The sequence below is a fragment of the Bufo bufo genome, chromosome 5 (assembly GCF_905171765.1).
Source record: "Bufo bufo chromosome 5, aBufBuf1.1, whole genome shotgun sequence".
In the NCBI taxonomy this organism is placed as follows: Eukaryota; Metazoa; Chordata; class Amphibia; order Anura; family Bufonidae; genus Bufo; species Bufo bufo.
In genome coordinates, this window is record NC_053393.1 from 385,443,502 (window position 1) to 385,470,602 (window position 27,101).

The 27,101-nt window shown below is 45.1% G+C and overlaps 1 protein-coding gene across 1 annotated transcript in view; it reads left to right on the top strand.

Annotated features, from left to right (window-relative positions):
• The window catches only part of PHACTR1 (phosphatase and actin regulator 1), a 396,039-nt gene that overhangs the window by 35,366 nt on the left and 333,572 nt on the right, over nucleotides 1–27,101 (top strand). The window contains exon 3 of the mRNA XM_040432504.1: nucleotides 21,025–21,171. Coding sequence (XP_040288438.1) covers nucleotides 21,025–21,171 — 147 coding nt within the window. The remainder of the gene's footprint in view (nucleotides 1–21,024; nucleotides 21,172–27,101) is intronic.

Sequence of the window (27,101 nt, forward strand, 5' to 3'; positions counted from 1 at the left end):
AGTCCTGTATCCGGAGATGAGTCAAGCGGAAAGGAGCCCAGCACCGCCCTGCGTCCTCCGAATCTCCTCCTTGCTGGCTGACGTCACAGAGCTGGAGCGCCAAAATCTCGCGATGCGCGAGCTAGCGCATGCGTAGTTCGTTCCCTGTGCTGATGCCAGCACAGGGAATGAACATGATGCCGACAATGCGCATGCGCTAGCTCGCGCATCACGAGATTTCGGCGCTCCAGCTCTGTGTCGTCAGCCAGCAAGGAGGAGATTCGGAGGACGCGGGGCGGTGCTGGGCTCCTTTCCGCTTGACTCATCTCCGGATACAGGACTCATATCAGGTCATTTGCATATTGATCAAAAAGGTTTTTTAACACAATAAAAGCGCAAAGAGCTGTGGGGACTGGGTATTGCAGATGTGCTAGTGGCCATCTAGCAGCCCATGTCCCCAGCTCTATGCACAAAATCCTGGTGACAGGTTTCCTTTAAGGTACATTCACAAGACAGTTGAAAATAAATCTGGTAAAAAACTGATAAACTTGGGATTTTCATGGGCATTTTGCATCCATTTTCTGTCGGTCAATCTGTTTTTAATGTCCGTTTTGCATCAGTTGAACACTTGTTTTTCATTGGCTTTTTTTAAACCCAAACCCCTGCAGTGCCCTCAGTATATATTAATGCCCCCAAAGTGCCCTCAGTATAAATAATGGCCCTCTGTAGTGAACCAATATTTATATGGGTCCTAGTATGTATTATGACTTCCTCTGTTTCCTAGTTTCTACAGTGGTTTCCTTTGTATCCTCAGTATTTATAATGGATCTGAAACATTTTCTACATACACAAAAGACCCATTACTCTCAAATATTGTTCACAAATCTGTCTTAATCTGTGTTAGTGAGCACTTCTCCTTTGCCGAGATAATCCATCCCACCTCACAGGTGTGGCATATCAAGTTGCTGATTAGACAGCATGAATATTGCACAGCTGTGCCTTAGACTGCCCACAATAAAAGGCCACTCTGAAATGTGCAGTTTGATCATACAGCACAATGCCACAGATGTCTCAACTTTGAGGGAGCGTGCAATTGGTATGCTGACTGCAGGAATGTCTACCAGAGCTGTTACCCGAGCAATGAATGTTCATTTTTCTACCATAAGCCGTCTCCAAAGGTGTTTCAGAGAGTTTGGCAGTACATCCAACCGGCCTCACAACCGCAGACCACGTGTAACTAAAGTTGAGCGGACACCTGGATGTTCGGGTTCGACGAGTTAGGCCGAACTTGTAAAAAAAGTTCGGGTTCAGGACCGAACTTGACCCCGAACCCCATTGAAGTCAATGGGGACCCGAACTTTTGGGCACTAAAATGGCTCTAAAATAGTCCTGGAAAGGGCTAGAGGACTGCAAAAGGCATCGAAATGTGCTTAAGAGCATGGCAACTGTTCTGCAAACAAATGTGGATAGGGAAATGACTTAAATAACATAAAATACAGAAAAATAAAAAATAACAATCTGGATCTAGGAGTAGGAGGGTGAGGAGGCGGTGGATGGGTGGATGTGGCGGTGTAGGTTGACGTGGCGGTGTAGGTGGAAGTGGCGGTAAAGGAGGAATAGGTAGCCAACACTGATTTGTGTTATTTTTTTATTTTTAAATTGGGGTATCCCCCAAAATATTGGGACATATAACAAAATAAAACAAAGAATAAGTGCACTTGAGTACAAGAATGGATGGTTGAGGCTGGTATAAATGTCTATGCTGCACAAGGTACGGACAAGTCCTGTGGGATCCATGCCTGGTTCATTTTAATAAACGTAATCTTGTCCACATTGGCTGTGGCCTGTGATAATGCTCTCTGCCGTGCTAAACACACGTTCACACTATACACTGGCTGCAGGGCAGGTCAGCACCTCCAAGGCTGACAAAGCTTTTCCACATTTGGGCCATGCTAACCCTGCCTTCTCAGGTGCTGGCGGTGGCCCAGCTGTGTTGGCGACCTCTTCCTCCTCCTCTGCCTTCGCCTTGTGCTTCCACTGTGCCCCCGTTGTCAGGTGGGAATGCTATCATCCGCGTGCGGTTGTAGTCGAGCATCTTCCGATCAGTAACAGATGTTTTCACTAAATTTAGTTCCCTATCAGCAATGCAGAGCAGAGGTTCATTCACGGCAAAAGGGGGTTCATGTCACCCAGCAATAGAACAGAGGATTTTGAGAGATTTAGGCCCCTGTCACCCAGGCACAGCAGGCGTTCATTCACGGAAAAAGGGGGTTCATGTCACCCAGCAATAGAACAGAGGATTTTGAGAGATTTAAGCCTCTGTCACCCAGGCACAGCAGGGGTTCATTCACGGCAAAAGGGGGTTCTTGTCCCCCAGCAATAGAACAGGGGATTTTGAGAGATTTAGGCCCTTGTCACCCAGGCACAGCAGGGGTTCATTCACGGCAAAAAGGGGTTCTTGTCACCCAGCAATAGAACAGAGGATTTTGAGAAATGTAGGTCCCTGTCACCCAGGCACAGCAGGGGTTCATTCACGGCAAAAGGGGGTTCTTGTCACCCAGCAATAGAACAGAGGATTTTGAGAGATTTAGGCCCGTCACCCAGGCACAGCAGGGGTTCATTCACGGCAAAAGGGGGTTCATGTCACCCAGCAATAGAACAGAGGATTTTGAGAGATTTAGGCTGCTGTCACCCAAGCACAGCAGGGGTTCATTCACGGCAAAAGGGGGTTCATGTCACCCAGCAATAGAACAGAGGATTTTGAGAGATTTAGGCCCCTGTCACCCAGGCACAGCAGGGGTTTGTATACGCCAAAAATTTTAAAATTTTACCCGACAATTGAAAATAAGAATTTTTTTAATTTAGGGCACTAAAATTGGCACTTTTTTGCATTAAAATGGCTCTAAAATAGTCCTTGAAAAGTCTAGAGGGATGTAAAAGGCAGTAAAATGTGCTTAAGAGCATGGCAACTGCTCTGCACACAAATGTGGATAGGGAAGTAACTTAAAATGAAATAAAATAACAAAAAATTACAAATTATTAACCTGCAACTCAGAGAAGGAGGTGGATATGGAGTCGGAGGTTGAGGAGGCGGTGAATGTGGTGTTGTAGGTGGAGGCAGCAATGGAGGAGGAGGACGTAGCCAACAATGTTTTTTTATTATTTTTTTATTGGGGTAGGTAGCCCCCAAAATATTGGGACAAATAAAAAAAAGAAAACAAAGAATCATTGCACTTGACTTGAGTACAAGAATGTATGTTTGATGGTGGTATAAATGTCTATTCTGCACAAGGCACAGACAAGTCTTGTGGGATCCAAGCCTGGTTCATTTTAATGAACGTGAGCTTGTCCACGTTGGCTGTGGACAGGCGGCTGCATCTGTCTGTAATGACGCCTCCTGCCGTGCTAAATACACGTTCAGAGAGTACACTGGTTGCAGGGCAGGCCAGCACCTCCAAGGCATACAGGGCAAGCTCTGGCCATGTGGACAATTTGGAGACCCAGAAGTTGAATGGGGCAGAACCATCAGTCAGTACGTGTAGGCGTGTGCACAGGTACTGTTCCACCATGTTGTTCAAATGCTGCCTCCTGCTAACACGCTCCATATCAGCAGTTGGGGCCGGTTGTTGCGGCGACGTGCCAAAGCTTTTCCACATGTCGGCCATGCTAACCCTGCCTTCTGAGGTGCTGGAGCTGACACAGCTGCGTTGGCGACCTCTTCCTCCTCCCCTGCCTTTGCCTTGTGCTTCCACTTGTCCCCCGGCATCAGTCGGGAATGCTCTCAGGAGCGCGTCTACCAGCGTGCGCCTGTAGTCGCGCATCTTCCGATCACGCTCCAGTGAGGGAATTAAGGACGGCACATTGTCTTTGTAACGGGGATCCAGCAGGGTGGCCACCCAGTAGTCAGCACACGTTAAAATGTGGGCATCTCTGCTGTCGTTGCGCAGGCACTGCAGCATGTAGTCGCTCATGTGTGCCAGGCTGCCCAGAGGTAAGGACAAGCTGTCCTCTGTGGGAGGCATAGCGTCTGCGTCCTCCGTATCCCCCCAGCCACGCACCAGTGATAGGCCCGAGCTGCGTTGGATGCCACCCGGCTGTTAACATGCACACAGGTCTCGCATGGAGGCCCAGTCATTGGTGGTGAAGTGGTGCTGTTCCGCAGTGCGACTCACCCATGCGTGCTGCAGCTGAAACTCCACTATGGCCTACTTCTGCTCACACAGTCTCTCAAGCATGTGCAAGGTGGAGTTCCACCTGGTGGGCATGTCGCATATGAGGAGCAGACAGCTGTAGAGCAGACAGCTGAGCGGCGGTAGGATGAGAACGCCGGAAGCGCGCACAGACGGCCCGCACTTTACGCAGCAGCTCTGACATGTCGGGGTAGTTGTGAATGAATTTCTGCACCACCAAATTCAGCACATGCGCCAGGCAAGGGATGTGCATCAAACCGGCTAGTCCCAGAGCTGCAACGAGATTTCGCCCATTATCGCACACCACCCGGCCGGGCTTGAGGCTCACTGGCAGCAACCACTCGTCGGTCTGTTGTTCTATACCCCGCCACAACTCCTGCGTGGTGTGGGGCCTGTCCCCCAAACACATCAGTTTCAGAACGGCCTGCTGACGTTTACCCCTGGCTGTGCTGAAGTTGGTGGTGAAGGTCTGTCGCTGACCGGATGAGAAGGTGGTAGAACAGACTGATGGGCATGGGTTTCAGGTGCCACCTGTGCGCTTTCTGCAGAAGACTGGGTGGGAGATAATGTGAACGTGCTGGATCCACTGTCGGCCGCCCAATTGACTAGCGCCTGTACTTGCTCAGGCCTTACCATCCTTAGAAAGGCATTTGGCCCGACCAAATATCGCTGTAGATTCTGGCGGCTACTGGGACCTGAGGTAGTAGGTTCAGTAGGACGTGTAGCTGTGGCAGAACGGCCACATCCTCTCCCTGCACCAGAGGCTCCACCAACACCACCACCACGACGGTGTCCCTTATTAGATGTTTGCCTCATAGTTAACGTTCACCAAGCAAAGCAAAAAGTGGTTAAGTCTGTTAAAAATAATTAACCGCCAAAAAAAAACTGATGTAGGGTATTGCACAATTTTTTTTTTTTAACTCTATATGACAGCGGTATTTGTGGCCTAAATTTCACAGTAACTTATGCACGTCTAATCCCAGATGTGCAGTATATCTGAGGGTTCTTTCACTCCAGTTACCAAAAAGCCATATTTCTGGCCTAAATGTGACAGTCACTTATGCACGTCTAATCTCAGATGTGCAGTATATTAGAGGTTTTTTTCACCCCACCCCAGTAACCAAAAAGATGTATTTCTGGCCTAAATGTGACAGTCACTTATGCACGTCTTATCCCATATTTTGCAGTATATTAGAGGGTTTTTTCACCCCAGTAGCCAAAAAGATGTATTTCTGGCCTAAATGTGACAGTCACTTATGCACGTCTTATCCCAGATTTTTCAGTATATTAGAGGGTTTTTTCACCCCAGTAAGCAAAAAGATATATTTCTTGCCTAAATGTGACAGTCACTTATGCACATCTTATCCCAGATGTGCAGTATATCTGAGGGTTTTTTCACCCCAGTAACCAAAAAGATGTATTTCTGGCCTAAATGTGACAGTCACTTATGCACGTCTTATCCCAGATTTTTCAGTATATTAGAGGGTTTTTTCACCCCAGTAAGCAAAAAGATATATTTCTGGCCTAAATGTGACAGTCACTTATGCACGTCTTATCCCAGATGTGCAGTATATCAGAGGGTTTTTTCACCCCAGTAACCAAAAAGTTGTATTTCTGGCCTAAATGTGACAGTCACTTATGCACATCTAATCCGAGATGTGCAGTATATATTAGAGGGTTTTTTCACCCCAGTAACCAAAAAGATGTATTTCTGGCCTAAATGTGACAGTCACTTATGCATGTCTTATCCCAGATGTGCAGTATATTAGAGGGGTTTTTCAAACCAGTAAGCAAAAAGATGTATTTCTGGACTTGCAGACATGCAGATAGCCACTATCGTTGCATAAAATGGCTGCCGATTATGTATTGATATTTACAAACTGAAGTAAAAAAAGTTCGTTTTCAGCAGTAGTTGGCTCAGGGCAGGCTTAAAAAAATTGTTTACTGCACCCACAAAACACATTTGCTGTAGATAACTGAGTAAAAAAAAGTAGTTATTGATAAGATTTCTCCCTGATCTCTCCCTCACAGCAGCTGCAGCCTCTCCCTACACTAATCCGAGCAGAGTGATGGGCGGTGCTACGTGACTCCAGCTTAAATAGAGGCTAGGTCACATGCTGCAGTTGGCCAATCACAGCCATGCCAATAGTAGGCATGGCTGTGATGGCGTTTTGGGGCAAGTAGTATGACGCTTGTTGATTGGCTGCTGTGCAGCCTTTCAAAAAGCGCCAAGAAAGCGACGAACACCGAACCCAAACTTTTACGTAAATGTTCGGGTTCGGGTGCCGAAAAACCTAAAGTTCGGTACGAACCCGAACTTTACAGTTTGGGTTCGCTCAACTCTACGTGTAACCACACCAGCCCAGGACCTCCACATCCAGCATGTTCACCTCCATGATCGTTTTAGACCAGCCACCCGGACAACTGCAGCAACAATTGGTTTGCATAACCAAAGAATTTCTGAACAAACTGTCAGAAACAGTCTCATGGAAGCTCATCTGCATGCTCATCGTTCTCATTGGGGTCTAGACCTGACTGCAGTTCATCGTCGTAACCGACTTGAGTGGGCAAATGCTCACATTCAATGGCGTCTGGCACGTTGGAGAGACGTTCTGTTCACGGATGAGTCCCGTTTTTCACTGTTCAGGGCAGATGGCAGACAGCGTGTGTGGCGTCGTGTGGGTGAGCGGTTTGCTGACGCCAACGTTGTGGATCGAGTGTCCCATGGTGGCGGTGGGGTTATGGTATGGGCAGGCGTATGTTATGGACAACGAACACAGGTGCATTTTATTGATGGCATTTTGAATGCACAGAGATACCGTGACGAGATCCTGAGGCCCATTGTTGTGCCATTCATCCACGACCATCACCTCATGTTGCAGCATGATAATGCACGGCCCCATATTGCAAGGATCTGTACACAATTCCCGGAAGCTGAAAACATCCCAATTCTTGCATGGCCAGCATACTCACCGGACATGTCACCCATTGAGCATGTTTGGGATGCTCTGGATCGCGGCGTATACAACAGCGTGTTCCAGTTCCTGCCAATATTCTGCAACTTCGAACAGCTATTGAAGAGGAGCGGACCAACATAGGCCACAATCAACAACCCGATCAACTCTATGCGACGGAGATGTGTTGCACTGTGTGGGGCAAATGGTGGTCACACCAGATACTGACTGTTTTTTTGACCCCCCCCAGTAAGGCAAAACTATGCACATTTCAAAGTGGACTTTTATTGTGGGCAATCTAAGGCACACCTGTGCAATATTCATGCTGTCTAATCAGCACCTTGATATGCCACACCTGTGAGGTGGGATAGATTATCTCGGCAAAGGAGAAGTGCTCACTAACACAGATTTAGACAGATTTGTGAACAATATTTGAGAGTAATGGGTCTTTTGTGTATGTAGAAAATGTTTTAGATCTTTGACTTCAGCTCATGCAAAATGGGAGCAAAACCAAAAGTGTTGCGTTTATATTTTTGTTCAGTGTATAATAGCCCAACAGCCCCTTACCCACAATAGTGCCGAAAAATAAATAAATACTCACCTCACCAAAGGCACACACGTCAGTGTTTTAAATATGGGAAGTAAAATGAGATGGTTGGATGGAAATTTATCTGATGAAGACAATATGAAGATGTCACTGCCTGGCCCTGTCAATCAAGACTTGGAGGGAGGCGACAAAGGTGGGGGAACAGAGCCTCTAGGAGCAGGAACAAGCCCCCCCCCCCCTGCTCCTAGAGGCTAATTAGCATATCAAAAAAGTTAGATTTTGGGCGTAACGGGGGCATAGATAAAAGTAGGAATAGGCTAGTTAGGTTTAGCTGACATTAGCACATCGCTAATGTCAGCTAGCTTAATAGGGTTAAATCTGATGACAGAAACCCTTTAAGTAAATAATCATATTCTGTAATCCTTTGTTGTCATCCCACGAGGAAGAATTACACTTGTTCTCAAATAGCAGGAAGACCAGCAAGAATAATAACAGGTTGATTCTGCCTTTTCAGTTTACAGCAAGTAAAAATTATTCATAAGCACATATCAGTTCTTCAGAACATAAGGATTATGATAGGGGAAATGACATTGCAAAGATAGGTTGCATCACACTTTTTGTGTATTGTGATATTCAATATTGCATTAAATAGATGTGAATTATGATTGTCCTTCATACACAAGCTGCTAGTTACCAAACATCTAGACAGTTGCCATGAGAACCGATATTTTGGTGCTAGACAAGCTATAATCACTTTGCCAGCTACATTCATTCTAGCAACAGTGGTATCGAACATAGATGAGAGCTCCAAATAAACCATGTTATCTAATTTTAGTAGCAAAAATAAAAAAGGCGAAAAACATAAGCCTTCACAGATGCAACCACTCTAGATATCTAGATTCACTACTGTATAGTGTTGAAGTCTACAATACAGGGAGTGCAGAATTATTAGGCAAGTTGTATTTTTGAGGATTCATTTTATTATTGAACAACAACTATGTTCTCAATGAACCCAAAAAACTCATTAATATCAAAGCTGAATATTTTTGGAAGTAGTTTTTAGTTTGTTTTTAGTTTTAGCTATTTTAGGGGGATATCTGTGTGTGCATGTGACTATTACTGTGCATAATTATTAGGCAACTTAACAAAAAACAAATATATACCCATTTCAATTATTTATTTTTACCTGTGAAACCAATATAACATCTCAACATTCACAAATATACATTTCTGACATTCAAAAACAAAACAAAAACAAATCAGTGACCAATATAGCCACCTTTCTTTGCAAGGACACTCAAAAGCCTGCCATCCATGGATTCTGTCAGTGTTTTGATCTGTTCACCATCAACATTGCGTGCAGCAGCAACCACAGCCTCCCAGACACTGTTCAGAGAGGTGTACTGTTTTCCCTCCTTGTAAATCTCACATTTGATGATGGACCACAGGTTCTCAATGGGGTTCAGATCAGGTGAACAAGGAGGCCATGTCATTAGATTTTCTTCTTTTATACCCTTTCTTGCCAGCCACGCTGTGGAGTACTTGGACGCGTGTGATGGAGCATTGTCCTGCATGAAAATCATGTTTTTCTTGAAGGATGCAGACTTCTTCCTGTACCACTGCTTGAAGAAGGTGTCTTCCAGAAACTGGCAGTAGGAGTTGAGCTTGACTCCATCCTCAACCCGAAAAGGCCCCACAAGCTCATCTTTGATGATACCAGTACTCCACCTCCACCTTGCTGGCGTCTGAGTCGGACTGGAGCTCTCTGCCCTTTACCAATCCAGCCACGGGCCCATCCATCTGGCCCATCAAGACTCACTCTCATTTCATCAGTCCATAAAACCTTAGAAAAATCAGTCTTGAGATATTTCTTGGCCCAGTCTTGACGTTTCAGCTTGTGTGTCTTGTTCAGTGGTGGTCGTCTTTCAGCCTTTCTTACCTTGGCCATGTCTCTGAGTATTGCACACCTTGTGCTTTTGGGCACTCCAGTGATGTTGCAGCTCTGAAATATGGCCAAACTGGTGGCAAGTGGCATCTTGGCAGCTGCACGCTTTACTTTTCTCAGTTCATGGGCAGTTATTTTGCGCCTTGGTTTTTCCACACGCTTCTTGTGACCCTGTTGACTATTTTGAATGAAACGCTTGATTGTTCGATGATCACGCTTCAGAAGCTTTGCAATTTTAAGAGTGCTGCATCCCTCTGCAAGATATCTCACTATTTTTGACTTTTCTGAGCCTGTCAAGTCCTTCTTTTGACCCATTTTGCCAAAGGAAAGGAAGTTGCCTAATAATTATGCACACCTAATATAGGGTGTTGATGTCATTAGACCACACCCCTTCTCATTACAGAGATGCACATCACCTAATATGCTTAATTGGTAGTAGGCTTTCGAGCCTATACAGCTTGGAGTAAGACAACATGCATAAAGAGGATGATGTGGTCAAAATACTAATTTGCCTAATAATTCTGCACTCCCTGTAAGGTTGTGTAGATTTCTTGCTTCAAAGGGTCGGACTGGAGTTCTGTGGACCTACTAGAGGAAATTATTCTCGGGGCCCAACCCCCATATCATCAATAAAAAAATTGACCCTAGTGGCAAGTTAGTGGCTCCAGTTGCAGCTCCAAATGTTTTTCTCCTGTACCTTTGGAGTCCACCATAGTTTCAGAGTCTGGGCCCACCGGAGGAAAAAAAAAAACTACATCAAATGACATAATTTTTGAAAAAGTTTAATCAAATCTTCTGCAGTCTTGTCCATATTAAAGGGGTTATTCCATGAATTAATGTTAAAAAAAAATTGCACTTTAATGCATTATCTTAACTATGTCAATACAAAATACGCTGCTCTTTGGTGTCATTTTCACCCTTAGATGTTTTTTTACTCACCTCATTGCTTCTCTTGTCTCTTTAGTTTCCGTGAGTGGGCAGCAACTTGCCCCATGTGGTGATCAAGCACCTGCATCTCCCAGGAGTACACTGTAGTCAGATTTTGTTAACCCCTTGGTCCCCCACAGAAAATAGTCCGTCACACACAGCCCCAGTAATCGATTCCACTAATAGATAGCACTAGAGTATGCAGTATACCCCCACCCACTATTCCCTTGTCCACTGTCTAAAGAAAAATATAGCTGTATATTTCTATGAATTTAGAAGTAGCTACAGATAAATGAATGGTGTCTACGCCACTTCACCTGCTTCACTGTTCATTTTGCCATTATTCAGAAGAGGAAGGAAGCAGGGAAGCTACTGGGTATGTCTGGTCCACCAGTCACAGGATTTCAGCCACAGAAAAAACAGCTGGGGGCGCTACTACAGAGGAAAATGTACTGTATATAAATTAAAAAAAAATATATATATTTCTATTGCATGTATATTTGCAATACTTTTTTTAAAAATCATGCCCTATTATACTTTTCATGAGATAACACCTTTAACCACAAAGTGGAATCTGGTTACTTACAGGTCTCTCTACTGACTGTGCACAAAGACTGTTGCAAAAAACACTGAAAGACAAAACAATGCAATAAAGCATTCTATAAATCCATTCTGCATCCGTTCCCCTATGCAGGAGCATTTACAAATAGCAGAACTGATAGGGCACTTTATTTTCACATGGTAGTATATGACTGGATGCAGGGGCAGATTTTTTTTGTATGAAGAGGATGCAGTGCTTCGTGAGCACCACAGTCTATTCCTAGGCCATATCACATCTCCAGACAAAAACATACCCCAAATTGGCTCCTAAACTGAAAAACTTGGTCGCCAAATTTAAAATACATATAATTATAATAAAAAAGACTTGGAGGAGAATACAGCACCACATACCTCTTACATTCAGTGACATATCCTGTCATGTAGACCTTCTCTTTCATCTTCTCCATTTGACCCAGACCGCCATGACAAATTCTTTCAGCCGCATCTCGTCTCTACAGAGTTTGTTACACAGACATGTTAGATTTCTAAATTTTTCCACCAACCTCCTCATCCTGGTGTCCCAACAGTGTCATCCTGCTACAACTCTCAATACTGTGTCCGTTGTGCTTCCCAATGACCCAGGTACTATACTGCTGAAAAAATTGTGACCCTGATAGACATAATTGGGGTCATTTATAAAACTGGAGTAAAGTAGAACTGGATTTCCAAAGGAGCTGTCAAACATGAAATGTGGAATCAGATTAGTTGCCAGTTCTACTTTACACCAGTTTAATAAATTACCCCAAATGTCCCTATAGTGTCTACAGCAATTATAATGTCCCCTAGAGTTCCCCCAGTAAAAATAACACCCTATATTGTGCTCCGGGTAATAAGCCCTGTATAGTGTCCCCAAAAATAATAGAATTGCCCCTACAGTGCCTTCCCAATAGCAATGCCCCCACACTGCCCCCATATAGTAATCCCCCATAGTAATTTTCCCCCCACACTGCCCCATGTAGTATTTTGCCCCCACACAGTAATCCCCCATACTAATTTGCCCCGCATTGCCCCACACAGTAATTTCCACCACACTGCCTCATATAGTAATTTCCCCCCAAACAGTAATTTCCCCCACACTGCCCCCATATAGTAATTTGGCTCCACATGGTAATCCCCCCCAATAATAATTTGGCCCACATACCGTAGTAATTTTCCCCCACACAGTAATTTGCCCCCACACAGCAAGCCCCAATATAGTAATTTGCCCCCACACAGCCAGCCCCAATATAGTAATTTACCCCCACACAGCCAGCCCCAATATAGTAATTTGCCCCTAATGTACTGTCCCTTCACAAATATGTCCTCCTGTCCCCCCCCCCCCCCGTACTGTCCCCCAAAGTTGGCACATAAAATAGAAAAAATAAATAAAAGCTAAATACTCACCTATGTCCAGGCGTGCATCACGCCCGCCTGTGCAGGGATTTCACTACCACATAGGCCTCGGGCCTAATAGGCCTGAAGCCTATGGCGGTAATCGGTGGCGTGGGCAGGGAACGTTGCGCTCCCGTTCCCAGTGGCAGTATGTGGGTGTTTGGGTCGGCATTGGGCCCCTCAGCGATGCCGGGCCCGGGGAAGCCGACCCACACGCCCCTATAATCCGTCATTGACTGGACGCTGTGCTACTTTTTAACTTACACAACCAGACGCTCGATATAATTCACTTGCTTAAAATAGTTTGCACTGTTTTATAACTGGGATAGAGCCTTAAAGGAGTTTTCCAGTGTTTGAGGTTTGATTGGCTAATATTGTACAGATGTTGCATGCTTCAGTGAACCATACAATACACAAGAATGTGACATCAGGCCTTTCAAATGAGATGGAGAACAGAAGTGCTATACAATGGCCACAAAGTTACAATTCATGGGGCTATATTTTGGCATTTCTATTCTCCTACAGGGGCATCTTAAATCTAGATTGCACTACTTCCACCTGAATATTATTATTATTATTATTATTATTATTAAAGTGCCATTCATTCCATAGCGCTGTACATATGAAAAGGGGAATACATACATAATACAGGCAATTGCACTAAGCATGAACAAGACGAGTTACAAACTGGTACAGAAGGAGAGAGGGCCCTGCCCGTTGGGGCTTACAATCTACAAGGTATGGGAAAAGGACACAGTAGGAAAGGGTGAAGCTGGTCATGGCGGTATAGAGGCAGCAGGGTCACTGGTTGTAGGCTTGTCTGAAGAGGTGGGTTTTCAGGTTTCTTTTGAAGGATTCCACTGTAGGTGAGTCTGATATGTTGGGGTAGCGAGTTCCAGAGTAAGGGGATGCACAGGAGAAATCTTGGAGGTGATTGTGGGAAGAGATGATAAGAGGAGAGGTCTTGTGAGGATCGGAGATTGCGTGTGGGGATGTATCAGGAAAGTAGCTCAGAGATGTAAAGAGGGGACAGGTTATGGATGGCCTTGTATGTATTTGTTAGTATTTTGAACTGAATTCGCTGGGCAATGGGGAGCCAGTAAAGGGATTGGCAGAGGGGAGAGGCAGAGGAGTAACAGGGTGGGAGGTGGATTAGTCGGGCAGCAGAGTTGAAGATAGATTGGAGGGGTGCTCGAGTGCTAGATGGAAGGCCACAGAGTAGGATGTTGCAGTAGTCTAGGCGGGAGAGGATGAGGGCATGTACAAGCATTTTCGCAGACTCAAAGTTGAGGAAACTGCGGATGCGGGAGATGTTTTTGAGTTGGAGGCGGCAGGTGGTGGAAAGGGCTTGGATGTGCGGTCGGATGGAGAGGGCAGAATCCAAGGTCGCTCTAAGGCAGCGGACTTGGGTGACCGGGGAGAGTGTGCAGCCATTGATCGTGATAGATAGGTCTGTTGGGGGGGGTTGAGCAAGATGGGGGAAAGATGATGAATTCTGTTTTATCCATGTTAAGTTTTAGAAAGCGAGAGGAGAAGAAGGTGGATATGGAAGATAGGCATTGTGGGATTCTGGATAGTAAGGTGGTGATGTCTGGACCAGAGAGGTAGATTTGTGTGTCGTCAGCATAAAAGTGATACTGAAAGCCATGGGACTCTATGAGCTGTCCCAGGCCGAAAGTGTAGATAGAGAAGAGTAGGGGTCCTAGGACAGAGCCTTGCAGGACACCAACAGAAAGGGAATGAGACGAGGAGGTGGTGCAGGAGTGGGAGATGCTAAATATCCGCTCCTTGAGGTATGATGTGATCCAGGAGAGGGCCAGGTCAGTGATGCCAAGAGATGAGAGAGTTTGTAACAGAAGGGAGTGGTCGACAGTATCAAAGGCAGAGGACAGGTCAAGGAGAAGGAGGACAGAGTAATGTTTTTTGGTTTTGGCTGTTAGTATGTCATTGGTGACTTTGGTGAGGGCAGTCTCAGTTGAGTACTGGGGTCGGAAGCCAGATTGTAGCCGGTCAAAGAGGGAGCAGGAGGAGAGATGAGAGGACAGTTCAGAATGGACATGTTGCTCATATCCACTAATTCTATAAATAAGCAGGTTATAGTGTTTCTGAAAACAATGGCAATGCTGAGGATTTTCAGCAATTATATGTTTGCTTATTAATTTACAAGTTTTTATATATTTAATTACATATATATGTATTATTAGCCATAATGGTATGGGCATTGTGCTTAACTCTCTTTCCGCAGCTTAATATTTTAATGTCTGATCTACTTCTGCACTACCATAGTTTAGAAAATGTGCACCTAGGGGATTAGCATACACTTTCCATGCACAATGCTGTAGAGACACCTCCTGGACACTTTATAAACTGCTTTTAGGGGACAATTATTATATATTCATTCCCATATTCTCTAGTCTATTTCATTTTGGAGATAAGCAGTCCAAATGTCTAAATATTTGATGCAATCCAGAATTCCCAGAACAGAGCAGAAAGATATATACATAAGATAGCCAAACACTATTTCCGGCTTCAGTAATCTTCCTCGACTTCCCTATAGGTATGCCAACATCGACCAGCCTAGCATGCATGCTTATTTAAGAAAAAGGAAGGATAAGCCACTGCCATCCACAACCTCTTATCTCCTTGGTGGACAAAGTGTTTATTCTATTGAAATCTTACATGCCCAGTTCTTCTTTCACCCCAACGTCTGGGCACAGTACGGGTGCCCCATACACGCAAGGCTGTCCATTGTTCCTGTCAAAACCAATGGGTATGGCCCAGATTGAATATTTAAGATTGTAATATTTATGGCCAGCTTTAGGCCACTTGACTATGGTGATTGAGACACAGGAAAACAAAAGGTCACTGAGTTTTAATTCAGTTAGGCTGAAAGTGAGCACCTTCTTCTATCCAAAGCGTATTCAGTCTTCTATACAGCCTGAAGTTTGGGCTAAGTTTCCAAAATTTTTCCTTCACCTTCAGTCCCAAAAATTTATGGAAAACACCACTCACAAATCACATTTTGCAATATTAAGTCATGTCTAAACTTAACTATGCAATGTTTTATTGGCTGTTTAGATAGGAAGGAAAATTCAGAATTCTGTTCAACTGTTATAGATACTGTCATCCATTATGGGAGGACAGTTGCAAAGTTGAAACTATCCTGTTACGTCCCATGCCAGACAGCTGACTAAAGGTAAACTACAGCCTGGCCCAGACAAAACCAGTGAAATTGTGAACAGGTGAATACAAATGGTGAAGCCTGAATGAAAGAACCCAAAAACAAAAGAGTAGAAGTAGAGTAAAGCAAACGAATTCAATTTACCCTAAATCCAAAAAGGTCCCCATCAGTCCCTATATTTACCCATACACCTGACAAATAGCATGCACACAAAATGTACCAGATGCCTAATGTGCTTGTGATATCTCATCCCTAAAGGAGTTCTACATTTATTTTTACATAACTATGGACAATATGGAAGTAATAGATAGAGGAAGGTGTCCTACAACTCTTTGCAAAATATCAACCTTTAGTTTGATGGAAATTCGGCTTTGAGCTGAAGAACTATGTCATCTAAAGCAGACTGACTGCTATAGAACTGCTACCTGATGACCCCACTGTAAGCATTGGAGTTGTAGGCGAAGCAGACTATTGGCCCAGTATCCGAGAGGGCACACCTAGAAAGAACCACTACTTAATGATACCCCATTCGTTCTTCGCTCAGACACTGTGCCCTAGAGAACCCTAGATTATACCCTATCAACAGTGTCAGACTGGGGTGCTTAGGGCCCACCAGTAAAATTTATTTTGGGAGCCCACCATACAGATACATTCAAGTATTACCTACTCAAACAGCAGCAAGATGCTACCAGATGATTGAATATGGGGGTCCCTGCAGCAACATTGAGAAGGTAGGTCCTGGGGAGAAGAGGACACTGGTAGCTTTCCTCTATACCTAGAAGTCATCTCAGCTCTGATCATGTCTATAATAATAAACTGGGGAGTTTCTTATATAATCTATCAAGTTTTTTAGATGAACATAGGCTGGTTGAGGTGCTGTACATTGAATATGTGTATGTAGTGCAGTAAGTCTACTGTGTTATGTGTCACTTGTACAGGGGGTGGGAAACTAGGGGCCCAACTTGCTCAGGGGCCCACCAGGTGATTCACATGTGCCCCTGTGGGCCAGTCCCATCTTGCCTATCAGAATGTAGTCCATGCATGAAAGTGGTTATACAAGTAGCAAGGTCGCCATTGTGCAGTGTTTTATATATTTTACGCCAATAAAAGTTACATTTTACCAGGGTAGCAATTTCTCAGTGATAAATAACTGTTTCATCTATGGCTTGTGTCCGTCACTGCCCCACTACTTCTGTTAATTAATATTAATAATGTATTATTCATTGAACTACTACTTACCAGGAAAGATTAAAGGACCTTAACATGTATAGCTTGGAAGAAAGACGAGACAGAGGGGATATGATAGAAACTTTTAAATACATAAAGGGAATCAACAAGATAAAAGAGGAGAGAATATTTAAAAGAAGAAAAACTGCTACAAGAGGACACAGTTTTAAATTAGAGGGGCAAAGGTTTAAAAGTAAAATCAGGAAGTATTACTTTACTGAGAGAGTAGTGGATGCATGGAATAGCCTTCCTGCAGAAGTGGTAGCTGCAAATACAGTGAAGGAGTTTAAGCATGCATGGGATAGGCATAAGGCCATCCTTCATATAAGATAGGGCCAGGGGCTATTTATAGTATTCAGATATATTGGGCAGACTGGATGGGCCAAATGGTTCTTATCTGCCGACACATTCTATGTTTCTATGTTTACTACTCCCATGTTTGTCACCACTCCCCTCCTCGCTTTGTGTGCAGTTGCACAGCTGTTTCTAATTGTTAATCAGCTTCTGCTATAAATGCTGGGCTGCCCTCTCACTCCTTGCCTGAGCTTAGGTTCCTAGTTTACCAGTTTAACCAGTGAATTTGTGCCATTCTGACTGTCTGCCCAGGTACCGCACTTCTGCCTGTTTACTGACTGTTACTCCGCTGCCTGCCCTGACTTTGGTCTGTGGTCTACTGACACTGTGCTGCCTGCCCTGACTTTGGTCTGTCTACTGACACTGTGCTGCCTGGTCTGACCTCAGATTTAGTTTCACTGATTTGCAGGAACTTTGCCTGCCCTGGCCTGTGCCTCTTTATTGACTATGAGTATTGCTTGACCCCTTGGTGCTTCACACTGGTGTCTCAGACCCCTATGGGTCAGCTGCCAACTACACTGGGAATATTCCGACAGGTAGTGGTCTGGTGGGCCCCCTGCAGTGAAGGCCAGATCCCTGTATAGAGATTAAAGGGTGAACATCAGGGAATCGCAAGGATAATGCTCTTAAGACTAGCCCAAAGTCAGACCAGTTACTTGGTACAGTGAGTCCAAAGCCACTGCCCATTACAATAACACTTTTAGGTGTTTTCTGAGAATAAGAAACTTCCTGAAGCTCCTCTGTATTAAAATCGGGAGGGGAAGGCGAATCCCAGCACCCCACCGATCAACTGAAGAGAAAGCAGCCCTCGTACAAGCGCTGCCCTCTCATCATTGTTTACCTGCTCGCCATCTCAATCACAGAGGTGAGCAGGTGTAATTACATCTTAGCCGCCCCATTCACTTCTATGAGACAGCTCTGTAGTATTCAGTTGAACAGGAAGGAGCCGTCCCATTGAAGTTAATGGGGCGTCTGAGATGTAATTACACATGCTCACTGCTGCAGTTGGGATGGCAAGAAGGTAAACAATAAAGAGAAGGCAGCGCTCGTACAAGCGCCGTTTTCTCTTTAGACAGCTGATCGGCGGGGGTGCCAGCAGTCGGCCCCCCCCCCCCCACCTATCTAATATTGATGAATATCAATATAAAAAAAGGGGACAACTCATTAAAATGATAATATACTGTATCTTTCCCTATGTAATGCTTAAGACCTATGACATTGTTCACACAAATAGTTAGGGCCAGGACTAGGGCTACACAGAGAAAGGGGACACCTAAGCAGTGACATGGGTGTGCATTCTGAACCCTATACCTTCTATTGCTTCATATAGTAAACCAATAAGCATATCTCGTGAGCTTTATTCTGTACCATCTGTGATACCTACATTAAACCCAATATGCAGGTTGTAATCAGACCTGGCCTGGTCTCTCTGCCACGTAAGAGGATAGTAAGGGAGTGAGAAGTCACATCATAATAATTGCACACTAATGTAATAATATAGAGTGAAGTACTGTATTACTATTATAATGAATACTCCCATAAAAATAGCAAAAACAGAAAAGAAAAAAAAAAGATGATAGATAATAGATAGTTGGATAGATATGAAATAGGTAGAGATACAGTAGATAGATAGATATGCAAATAAGCACATGACATCACAGCAGTCCATGACATCACAGCGGTCCATGACATCACAATGATGGCTCTTATATGAGAACACCGGACACTATTGGCAGTGCTTATTCTTTTGCAGGAAGGCAACGTACAATATATGGCCAGAGGCAACAGCAGGTATATACAGAGGTTAGACGAGATGATAGATAGATAGATAGATAGATAGATATGAGATCGATAGAGAGATAGAGAGATAGATAGATAGATAGATAGGAGATAGATAGATAGATAGATAGATAGATAGATAGATAGAGAGATATGAGATAGATGGATAGATAGATATGAGATAGATAGAGAGATAGATAGATATGAGAGATAGATATGAGATAGATAGAGAGATATGAGATAGATGGATAGATAGATATGAGATAGATAGAGAGATAGATAGAGAGAGAGATAGATAGAGAGATAGATAGATATGAGATAGATGGATAGATATGAGAGAGATAGATAGATAGATAGATAGATAGATATGCTCAATGGCGCCTTTCTCAAGCCCTTTTGAGCTGGGCTGAAACGTTGCGTTTTGAGGTACTAAAGAAAGTCTTCAAGTGGAATTTGTGGACTTTCAACCAACTGTCTTGGGAAGGATTGCCCCCATTATTTTCTCATCTTTGAGACAGTGCTGCTGTTGTATTTGTTGTCTATGAACGATGCCCACAAAATATACTTTTTAGACAGTTATGAAGTGGTTAAACAATGCCTACAAAGTTGAGCAAAAATGGGGTTTTAAGTGATTTGATGCTCTAATTTTTGTAAATAATTGTCATGCAGTATACAGCACTAAAACTATGTACAGTCTAATAAGATGATAGGGCTGCACCCAGTTCCCACTCAAGACATTCAAAGTAACCCCCAGGAGGCCTTCAGTTTGGACTGACACAGTTTTGATGGTAACTACACGTCCCAGCAGGCCCAGCAGTCCGTAGTGTGGGTCCCTCCAGCACCTCTTCTAATGTATGTACATTGCCGCCATTGTGATATGTTATGTGTGCTGGACACTGGCTGTGCATGTCCTCCACTGCCACTGGTATTGTCCTTACTGGGGACTCCCATCCCTAATGTCAGTGTAGCAGTTCTGTGAACATCCAGCTGGGCATTCTACATTAACCCTTTCACTCAGTAACCCTTTGTATGCTGCACACAAATGAGAATGCCTCCTATCTACCAGTAGTCCCTGCCCATGCACACATCACAGCCTCTCAGGTCGGCCGTGCCACCGGCTTTCTGTATTAACCATTTGCTACCAGCGTGCAGGTTGACTTAGTAACCCTTTGTCTGCTGCACACAATACAGGATGCCCCCCATCTACCACCAGCAGCCCCTGCCCATACTCAGCTGGGCCATGCTGAGAGTAGCCGGCTTTCTCAGTAACCCTTTGTCTGCTGCACACAATACAGGATGCCCCCCATCTACCACTAGCAGCCCCTGCCCATACTCAGCTGGGCCATGCTGAGAGTAGCCGGCTTTCTCAGTAACCCTTTGTCTGCTGCACACAATACAGGATGCCCCCCATCTACCACTAGCAGCCCCTGCCCATACTCAGCTGGGCCATGCTGAGAGTAGCCGGCTTTCTCAGTAACCCTTTGTCTGCTGCACACAATACAGGATGCCCCCCATGCACACATCACAGCCTCTCAGCTGGGCCATGCAGCCGGCTTTCTGCATTAACCCTTGGCTAGCCCGCCTGTAGTTTCCCTCAGTAACCCTTTGTATGCTGCACACAATAGAGCAGCCCCTGCCCATCCGTGCAGTGGCACAGCAGCCTAGCCCAGCCTCCCAGGCAGAGTAACCCTTTGCATGCCGCAGACAGGAGAGGATGCATGTGTGCTGTGCGAGCAGAGGAGCCGCAGCCGCTGACGGGGGAGGGATCTCCTCGCCTCCTGATCACGGCTGCTCTCTCCTCCTGCTCCCATCTACATTCAAATCCTTAACGTATTTTCTCTGTTTCCCTCCTCCTCTTCTCCTGTCTCTTTCTGCCTTTTCTTCTCCTCCCCTCCCCCTCCTCTGTGGCACCTTCTTCCTCCCCCCCACCCCCCTTTTTTTTTTTGGCTCTGATTTACCCACTGCATTAGCTCGCCGGGCAACCCTGTACACCGCTCACCCCTTAATGGCGGCATCTTCAGAGGAGGAGACTGATCGGCGACCCATTAGGAGAGTCCGGTCAAAAAGTGACACCCCTTATCTGGCAGAAGCGAGGATCTCTCTGAACCTGGAGACAGGTAAGAACCTCCCAGCCCTCCTCTTTCCTCCCAGGAGCTGTCCATGCCTCCAGTGCTGAAATCTGCCTGCAGCCTCTTTGTGTCAGATGACCCCCATGTCCTCACTGCTGAAAAGAAACTTGACAAGGTGCAATGTGTTCTCCTTGCTCCAGCACCATGACAGGTGACCCTTTGGGGCCCACAATGTAGACCGTCCTAGAGCTCAGGTGTGAATTGTCTCCTGTCTTCTTTCCAGACACCTTCATTGACTTGAGATTGCCAGTTTTTCTTGCTGTATGACCATGAATCATGAGAACTGGGATATTGCAGCTGGCATTTCAGATGGCAAATGCAATAAGGCACTAGCTGGCATTAATATGAAAAGGCCAGCGGGAGAAGAGGTGCCATGGAAGGAGACTGCTGGAAATGCAGTAGGTGACAGCTTGGAGTGTTATTAGGCGGCATGGCATAGTTATAGCAGTGCTGATCACAGGACCCATGCTCCAGGCGGGTATACGGGTAGAGCTGGGAGCACTTTTTCTTGGTTTATGTGAAACTTGTTGACTACCATCTGCCATGTGACGTTCCACCTGGTCACGCTCTGCTAATGTGGCCGGGACAGTCGCTGCCACTGTTCACTCGAAGCCGTGTTCTCTGGAATGGAAAGAGTTAAAAATTCGAAATTCTGCTCCAGGTAAAGCAGTTAGTTAGGCCTCATGCACACAGTCCACAAATCGCAGAACCGCGCAACGTGGATGCCGCCATTATTTTCAAACACCTCTAGAAATGTCCTATCCTTGTCTGCAAAACGGACAAGAATAGGACATGTTCTGTCTTGTTTTCGGGGCCATGGTGTGCCATCAGAATCTTTTGAGGCCCCATTGAAATGAATGGCTCCGCATCGGATCCTCAAAATAATGCGGATCAGATGCGGACCGAAACTACGGTCGTGTGCATGAGGCCTTAGTATGTTGTTTGAGGGTAGGTCACATGACGGATTCTGACCACATCCAAATCCACTGCTTATCGTACGGCAGAAATCGCTGCGGTTTGGCATGCATGGTGCAGTCCTGCTCTCAGTTTAGCGTCACTGAATGGCGATAAACCGCAAGCCGGCTCCCGATTCGACTTTCCGAGGTTTCCACCAAGAAAGGATGTGTACATTCTTGGCGCACTCTAGAAGGCCATATGAGAAAAATCCTCAGCTGCATAAATTGCGGCACGGCCTTCCATCGAAAAGCGTGGGAGGCGGTTTCAGCTCTGATTCAGTGCGGTTTTCGGCACTGATTCTGCTCTGAAACCCATGACAAAAAAACGATGTGTAAACAAACTCTTAAAGGGGTTTTCCAAGAATGTTATACTGATGACCTATCCTCAGGATAGGTCATCAGTATCTGGGCGGGAGGAGGGGTCCCGACACCCGGGACCCCCGCCAATCAGCTCTTTGAGAAGGCAGCAGTGCTCCTGTGAACGCCGTGGCCTTCTGTATGCTCACCAAGCACAGTGCTGTACATAGTATAGCGGCTGTGCTTGGTATCACGCTCAGCGCCATTCACTTCAATAGGGCTGAGCTGCTGCTAGGCCACGTGACCTGAGAGAAGGCCTTGGCACTACTGCAAGCACTGCTGGCTTCTTAAACAGCTGGTCGTCAGGGGTCCCGGGTGTCGGACCCACACCGATCAGATACTGATGACCTATCCTGAGGATAGGTCATCAGTATAAAAATCTCAGAAAACCCTTTTAAGGCCTCATGCACACAACCGTATAAATTGTGCGGTGCGTAAAAAACGGTTCCGCAAAAAATATGGATGACATCCGTGTGCATTCCGGAACGGAACAGCTGGCCCCTAATAGAACAGTACTATCCTTGTCCACAATGTGGACAATAATTATAGGACATGTTCTACTTTTTTTGCGGAGTGGACATACGGAAACAGAATGCACACAGAGTAAATTCCGTTTTTTTTGTGGACCCATTGAAATGAATAGTTCCATATATGGTCTGCAAAAAAACAAACGGAACAGACACGGATAAAATATACGTTTGTGTGCGTGAGGCCTAACCCTCTCATTTCCGGAGCACAATGCTTAGAGGGGACACTGACCGATGTGTCTTTGGAGGGTTAACCCGGATATTTGATACAAACGGCCATTCTAATGGATGCAGCCATGGCCTACGAGGTGATCCGCTATAATGGCTAGCTAATGGCCTAATGTCTCATTGTGAATATATCAGGATTAGGGATCAGAACTGGTCATTTTATTTCACAGCTGCAGTGAGATCAGAAGTGCAAAAATAAGGTTAATTTTGTCGTAAAAATACTTTTTTAAATCTGCTGGGTTGAATGAAAGGATATGTTGCCATGGTGATTGAAGAGCTCGGAGACAATCGCTTACAGAGCAGTCAATCAGATCTGGAGTCTCGCATGTGTATGTTATGTTGTTCATTCATGCAGTCAGATTGTAGACAGAGGCGCTCGTTTCATTAATTAGGCAGCAATGCTTGACAGGCAATGTACTCATTAAGATCTGTGTAAAATGCCTATGACGCTGCTGAATGGGGTTTGGTGCTACTACTAGTGGCCTAGCATTTCCATGGACTAATACTCCCAGCAGGACTCCGCCTACCTATTTTATGATGAGGCATTGGGAACATTTGAACCTGAAAACTACTTTAGGGGCACATTTATCTAAAACCATCCTTGTTCCCCTCAGCAACCAGCTCAGCGCACCTTTCATTTTATCACAAACAGCTGAGCGCTGCCTGGTTGCTAATGGCAACCAAAGACAGTTTTAATAAATGAGGCCTTCTTCTTGGAATGATGTGTTTTTTAATTAAAGGAGTTGTCCGACCATAAGGACCTATACCCTATCCACAGAATAGGGCATACATATCTGATGAGTGGGGCAGGGGCGTAGCTATAGGGGAAGCGGCTGCTTTGGGGCCCTGACCCAGAAGGGGGCCCATCCAGGAGGAGGAGGACTAAAAGATTTTGTCAGGGCCCCCTCAACAGTATTACACAATGAAATGATATACAGTGACAGTATAGACCGTGTAGGAAACGGATGGAACAGCTGCCGGGCCTGGTCTGAGAGAGTGGTCTTTACTAGCCACAGGAATGAGGGCGGCATGATAGGAAGGAGTTGTGAAAAGATTACTGGGGGAGGGAGGCCCCATTCAAAAATTTGTTGTGGGGCCCAGTCATTTCTAGCTACGCCACTGGAGTGGGGGTTCGACAGTTGGGTCTACGGAGTGAATGCATGTGGGCTGCCTCTCCATTCAACTCTAAGGGAGCGCTGTATTCATCTTCTCTTCAGCAGACCCGTAGACTGGACCAGCATCGTACATGCATGTCCATGACTCCATTCTCTCCAGGGAGTCTAACACCACTTTATTGTGGGTGCTATTGGATGGAACCCCCCGATCAGATATGTATCCCCTATCCTGTGGATGGTGATAAGCTATTATGGTGGGCCAACCTCTTTAAAAAGGGGTTTTCGAAATTCAATGGGGGAGATTTATCAGAACTGGTGCATAGGAAAACTAGCCTAGTTGCCCATAGCAACCAATCAGATGAATTCTTTCATTTTCCAAAGGAGCTCTGCAAAATGAAAGGTGGAATCTGATTGGTTGCTATGGGCAACTAAGCCAGTTTTTCTTTACACCAGTAACCCCAATGTGATTTTTAAAGTACACACACACACAGTGGGACCTGTTAATGGGAGCTTACTTACCTGCTCCCTGGCACTCAGTTCTTGTCTGTGATGTGAATCCCAGGCTGTCTTCTCCAGACTTCTGGTCTGTGCAGGTACCAGAAGTCTGGAGAAGACAGCCTGGGAGACACAAAGCTGGAACCGAGTGCCAGGGAGCAGGTAAGTATCTTCCCCTTGACAGGTCCCTTTGGGTGAGGGGGTAATTTACAAAATACATTGAAGTTGGAAACGCCCTTTCAGGGATTGTCTTGGACTTTACAGGGCAAAATTTTGCAATACATAGGGTGAAATTGATCATTCTCCTTGCACCTTAACTAAATGGACTTTAGCCCAGAGAACCACTTCTAGGTCAGTGGAGGAGAAATGGAATCAGCAATGAATCCCTCTCAGCATTCAGTTTGCAGATAGTGGACGTTCAGGCGGCCTGCCCAGTGAGCATTCTTCTTTCTACCATCTCATGTCTCCTACCTTGATGAGTGGACCTGTCATGGTCTCCAATATCTGTGATATGCAGTTGTAACCGGTGTTAAGGGTCCATTCACACGTCCGTTTTTTCTTTCCTGATCTGTTCCGTTTTTTGCTGAACACATCTGGACCAGATCTGGACCCATTCATTTTCAATGGGTCCTGGAAAAAAACGGACAGCTGGGTGGAGTTTTGCAAATGTAAAATGGTAAATCAGGTCCACGTGTAGGATCCCTATATAGGTGAATCTGCACAGTCCCCAATCAGTATGTTTTCCTTACCACACGGGTATGCAGGACCCATGTAGATGGGCACCTATCAGACTCACGGTAGCTGTACAAGTGTACCCACACTGTAATCCTCAGGTGGTATGCACTTGGATGGCCATCATTTATTTCTTCTGTGTTTTTTATGACATTGTATGATTTTTCCTTCTAAAAAAAAGAAAAGAAAAAAAAATTAACTGAAGAACAAATACCCAGTGAATCATTGGTTTTTCATGACCTGGTACAAGTGTTGAATGAATGGCTTTATCCGCCTCTTCAGGCGTGGGTACAGTGTCTGTGGGTGGTTTCAGATGACCACTTTCCCCAGAGTCTTGTTGTGGAGCATTATACAATTATTATGAAATTTGTCACCTTGACTATGGCTATAATTGTGGTTATTAGTTTTGGTACTACTGCAAATTTCACAAAAGGGAACATTTTGGTTCTAAATAGAGCTATTCTCCTCTGGCAACCAATAGAGGATTGCTTTTAGAATAGATTATCCATAATTGTGTCATGACAGCTGACCTTTAGGCTACATTCACACGACCGTAGTGTTTTGCAGTCTGCAAATTGTGGATCCGCAAAAAACACAGATACCGTCTCGTGTGTGTTCCGCAATTTGCGGACAGCACATGGCCGCCACTATGATAGAAAATGCCTATTCTTGGACACGCTCTTTCCTTTTTTTTGGGGGGGGGGGGGGCGTGTAATGGAACTGTGGATGCGGACAGCACACCGTGTGCTGTCCACATCTTTTGCGACCCCACTGAAATAAATAGGTTCGCACCAGTTCCACTAAATTGCGGAACGGACTCATTCATACAGTCGTGTGAAAGAGCCCTTGGATTGATAATTGTCTAGACTAGCTGCAATTGATGAAATCTATGAGACCAGGGCAGGTTTTTTTTCAGTTTCTGGGTGTAAACACAGAATGTTTCTATTCACTGAATGTAAGCAGTTATATTTCAATACACTAACTGCAATAGGCAACACATGACATAACTTTTTGTTGTACGATGATTTAATATTACATATAATTTGGTGTCAACATGTCAGGCTATAAAGATCTGTTTAACACTGGTCCTCAACCTGCGGGGCGCATAACCTAGTGTATGTCAAGTGCTAAGTGCTAGGGCACTAATGTGTGTGTCTCACTGTCACCATCATCAACAACATAATCCCCCTCCTACACAGGACTGCCCAGGGAAACAGTAGGGGTAGGCTGTTGTGAGGGTATCTGGCTGACACAATATTATGGAGGTCTGTAAATAGGGTTTTTTAATTTTTAAGGAGGTTAGATCTGGGTTTTGTAATTTTTAAGGGGTCGCATAGCCAACACACAAGACAAATTTATCTTCATTCATACCAGTTTTCTGGCGCAAATAAGGCCAGAAATCTACGGCAGCTCTGAGCTGTCGTAGATTCCTGTTTAAGCGCTTGGACTGCGGGAGGATGCACCTAATTTATGGCGAGGCCTGTGACTTGTCATAAATCTGTTGTATC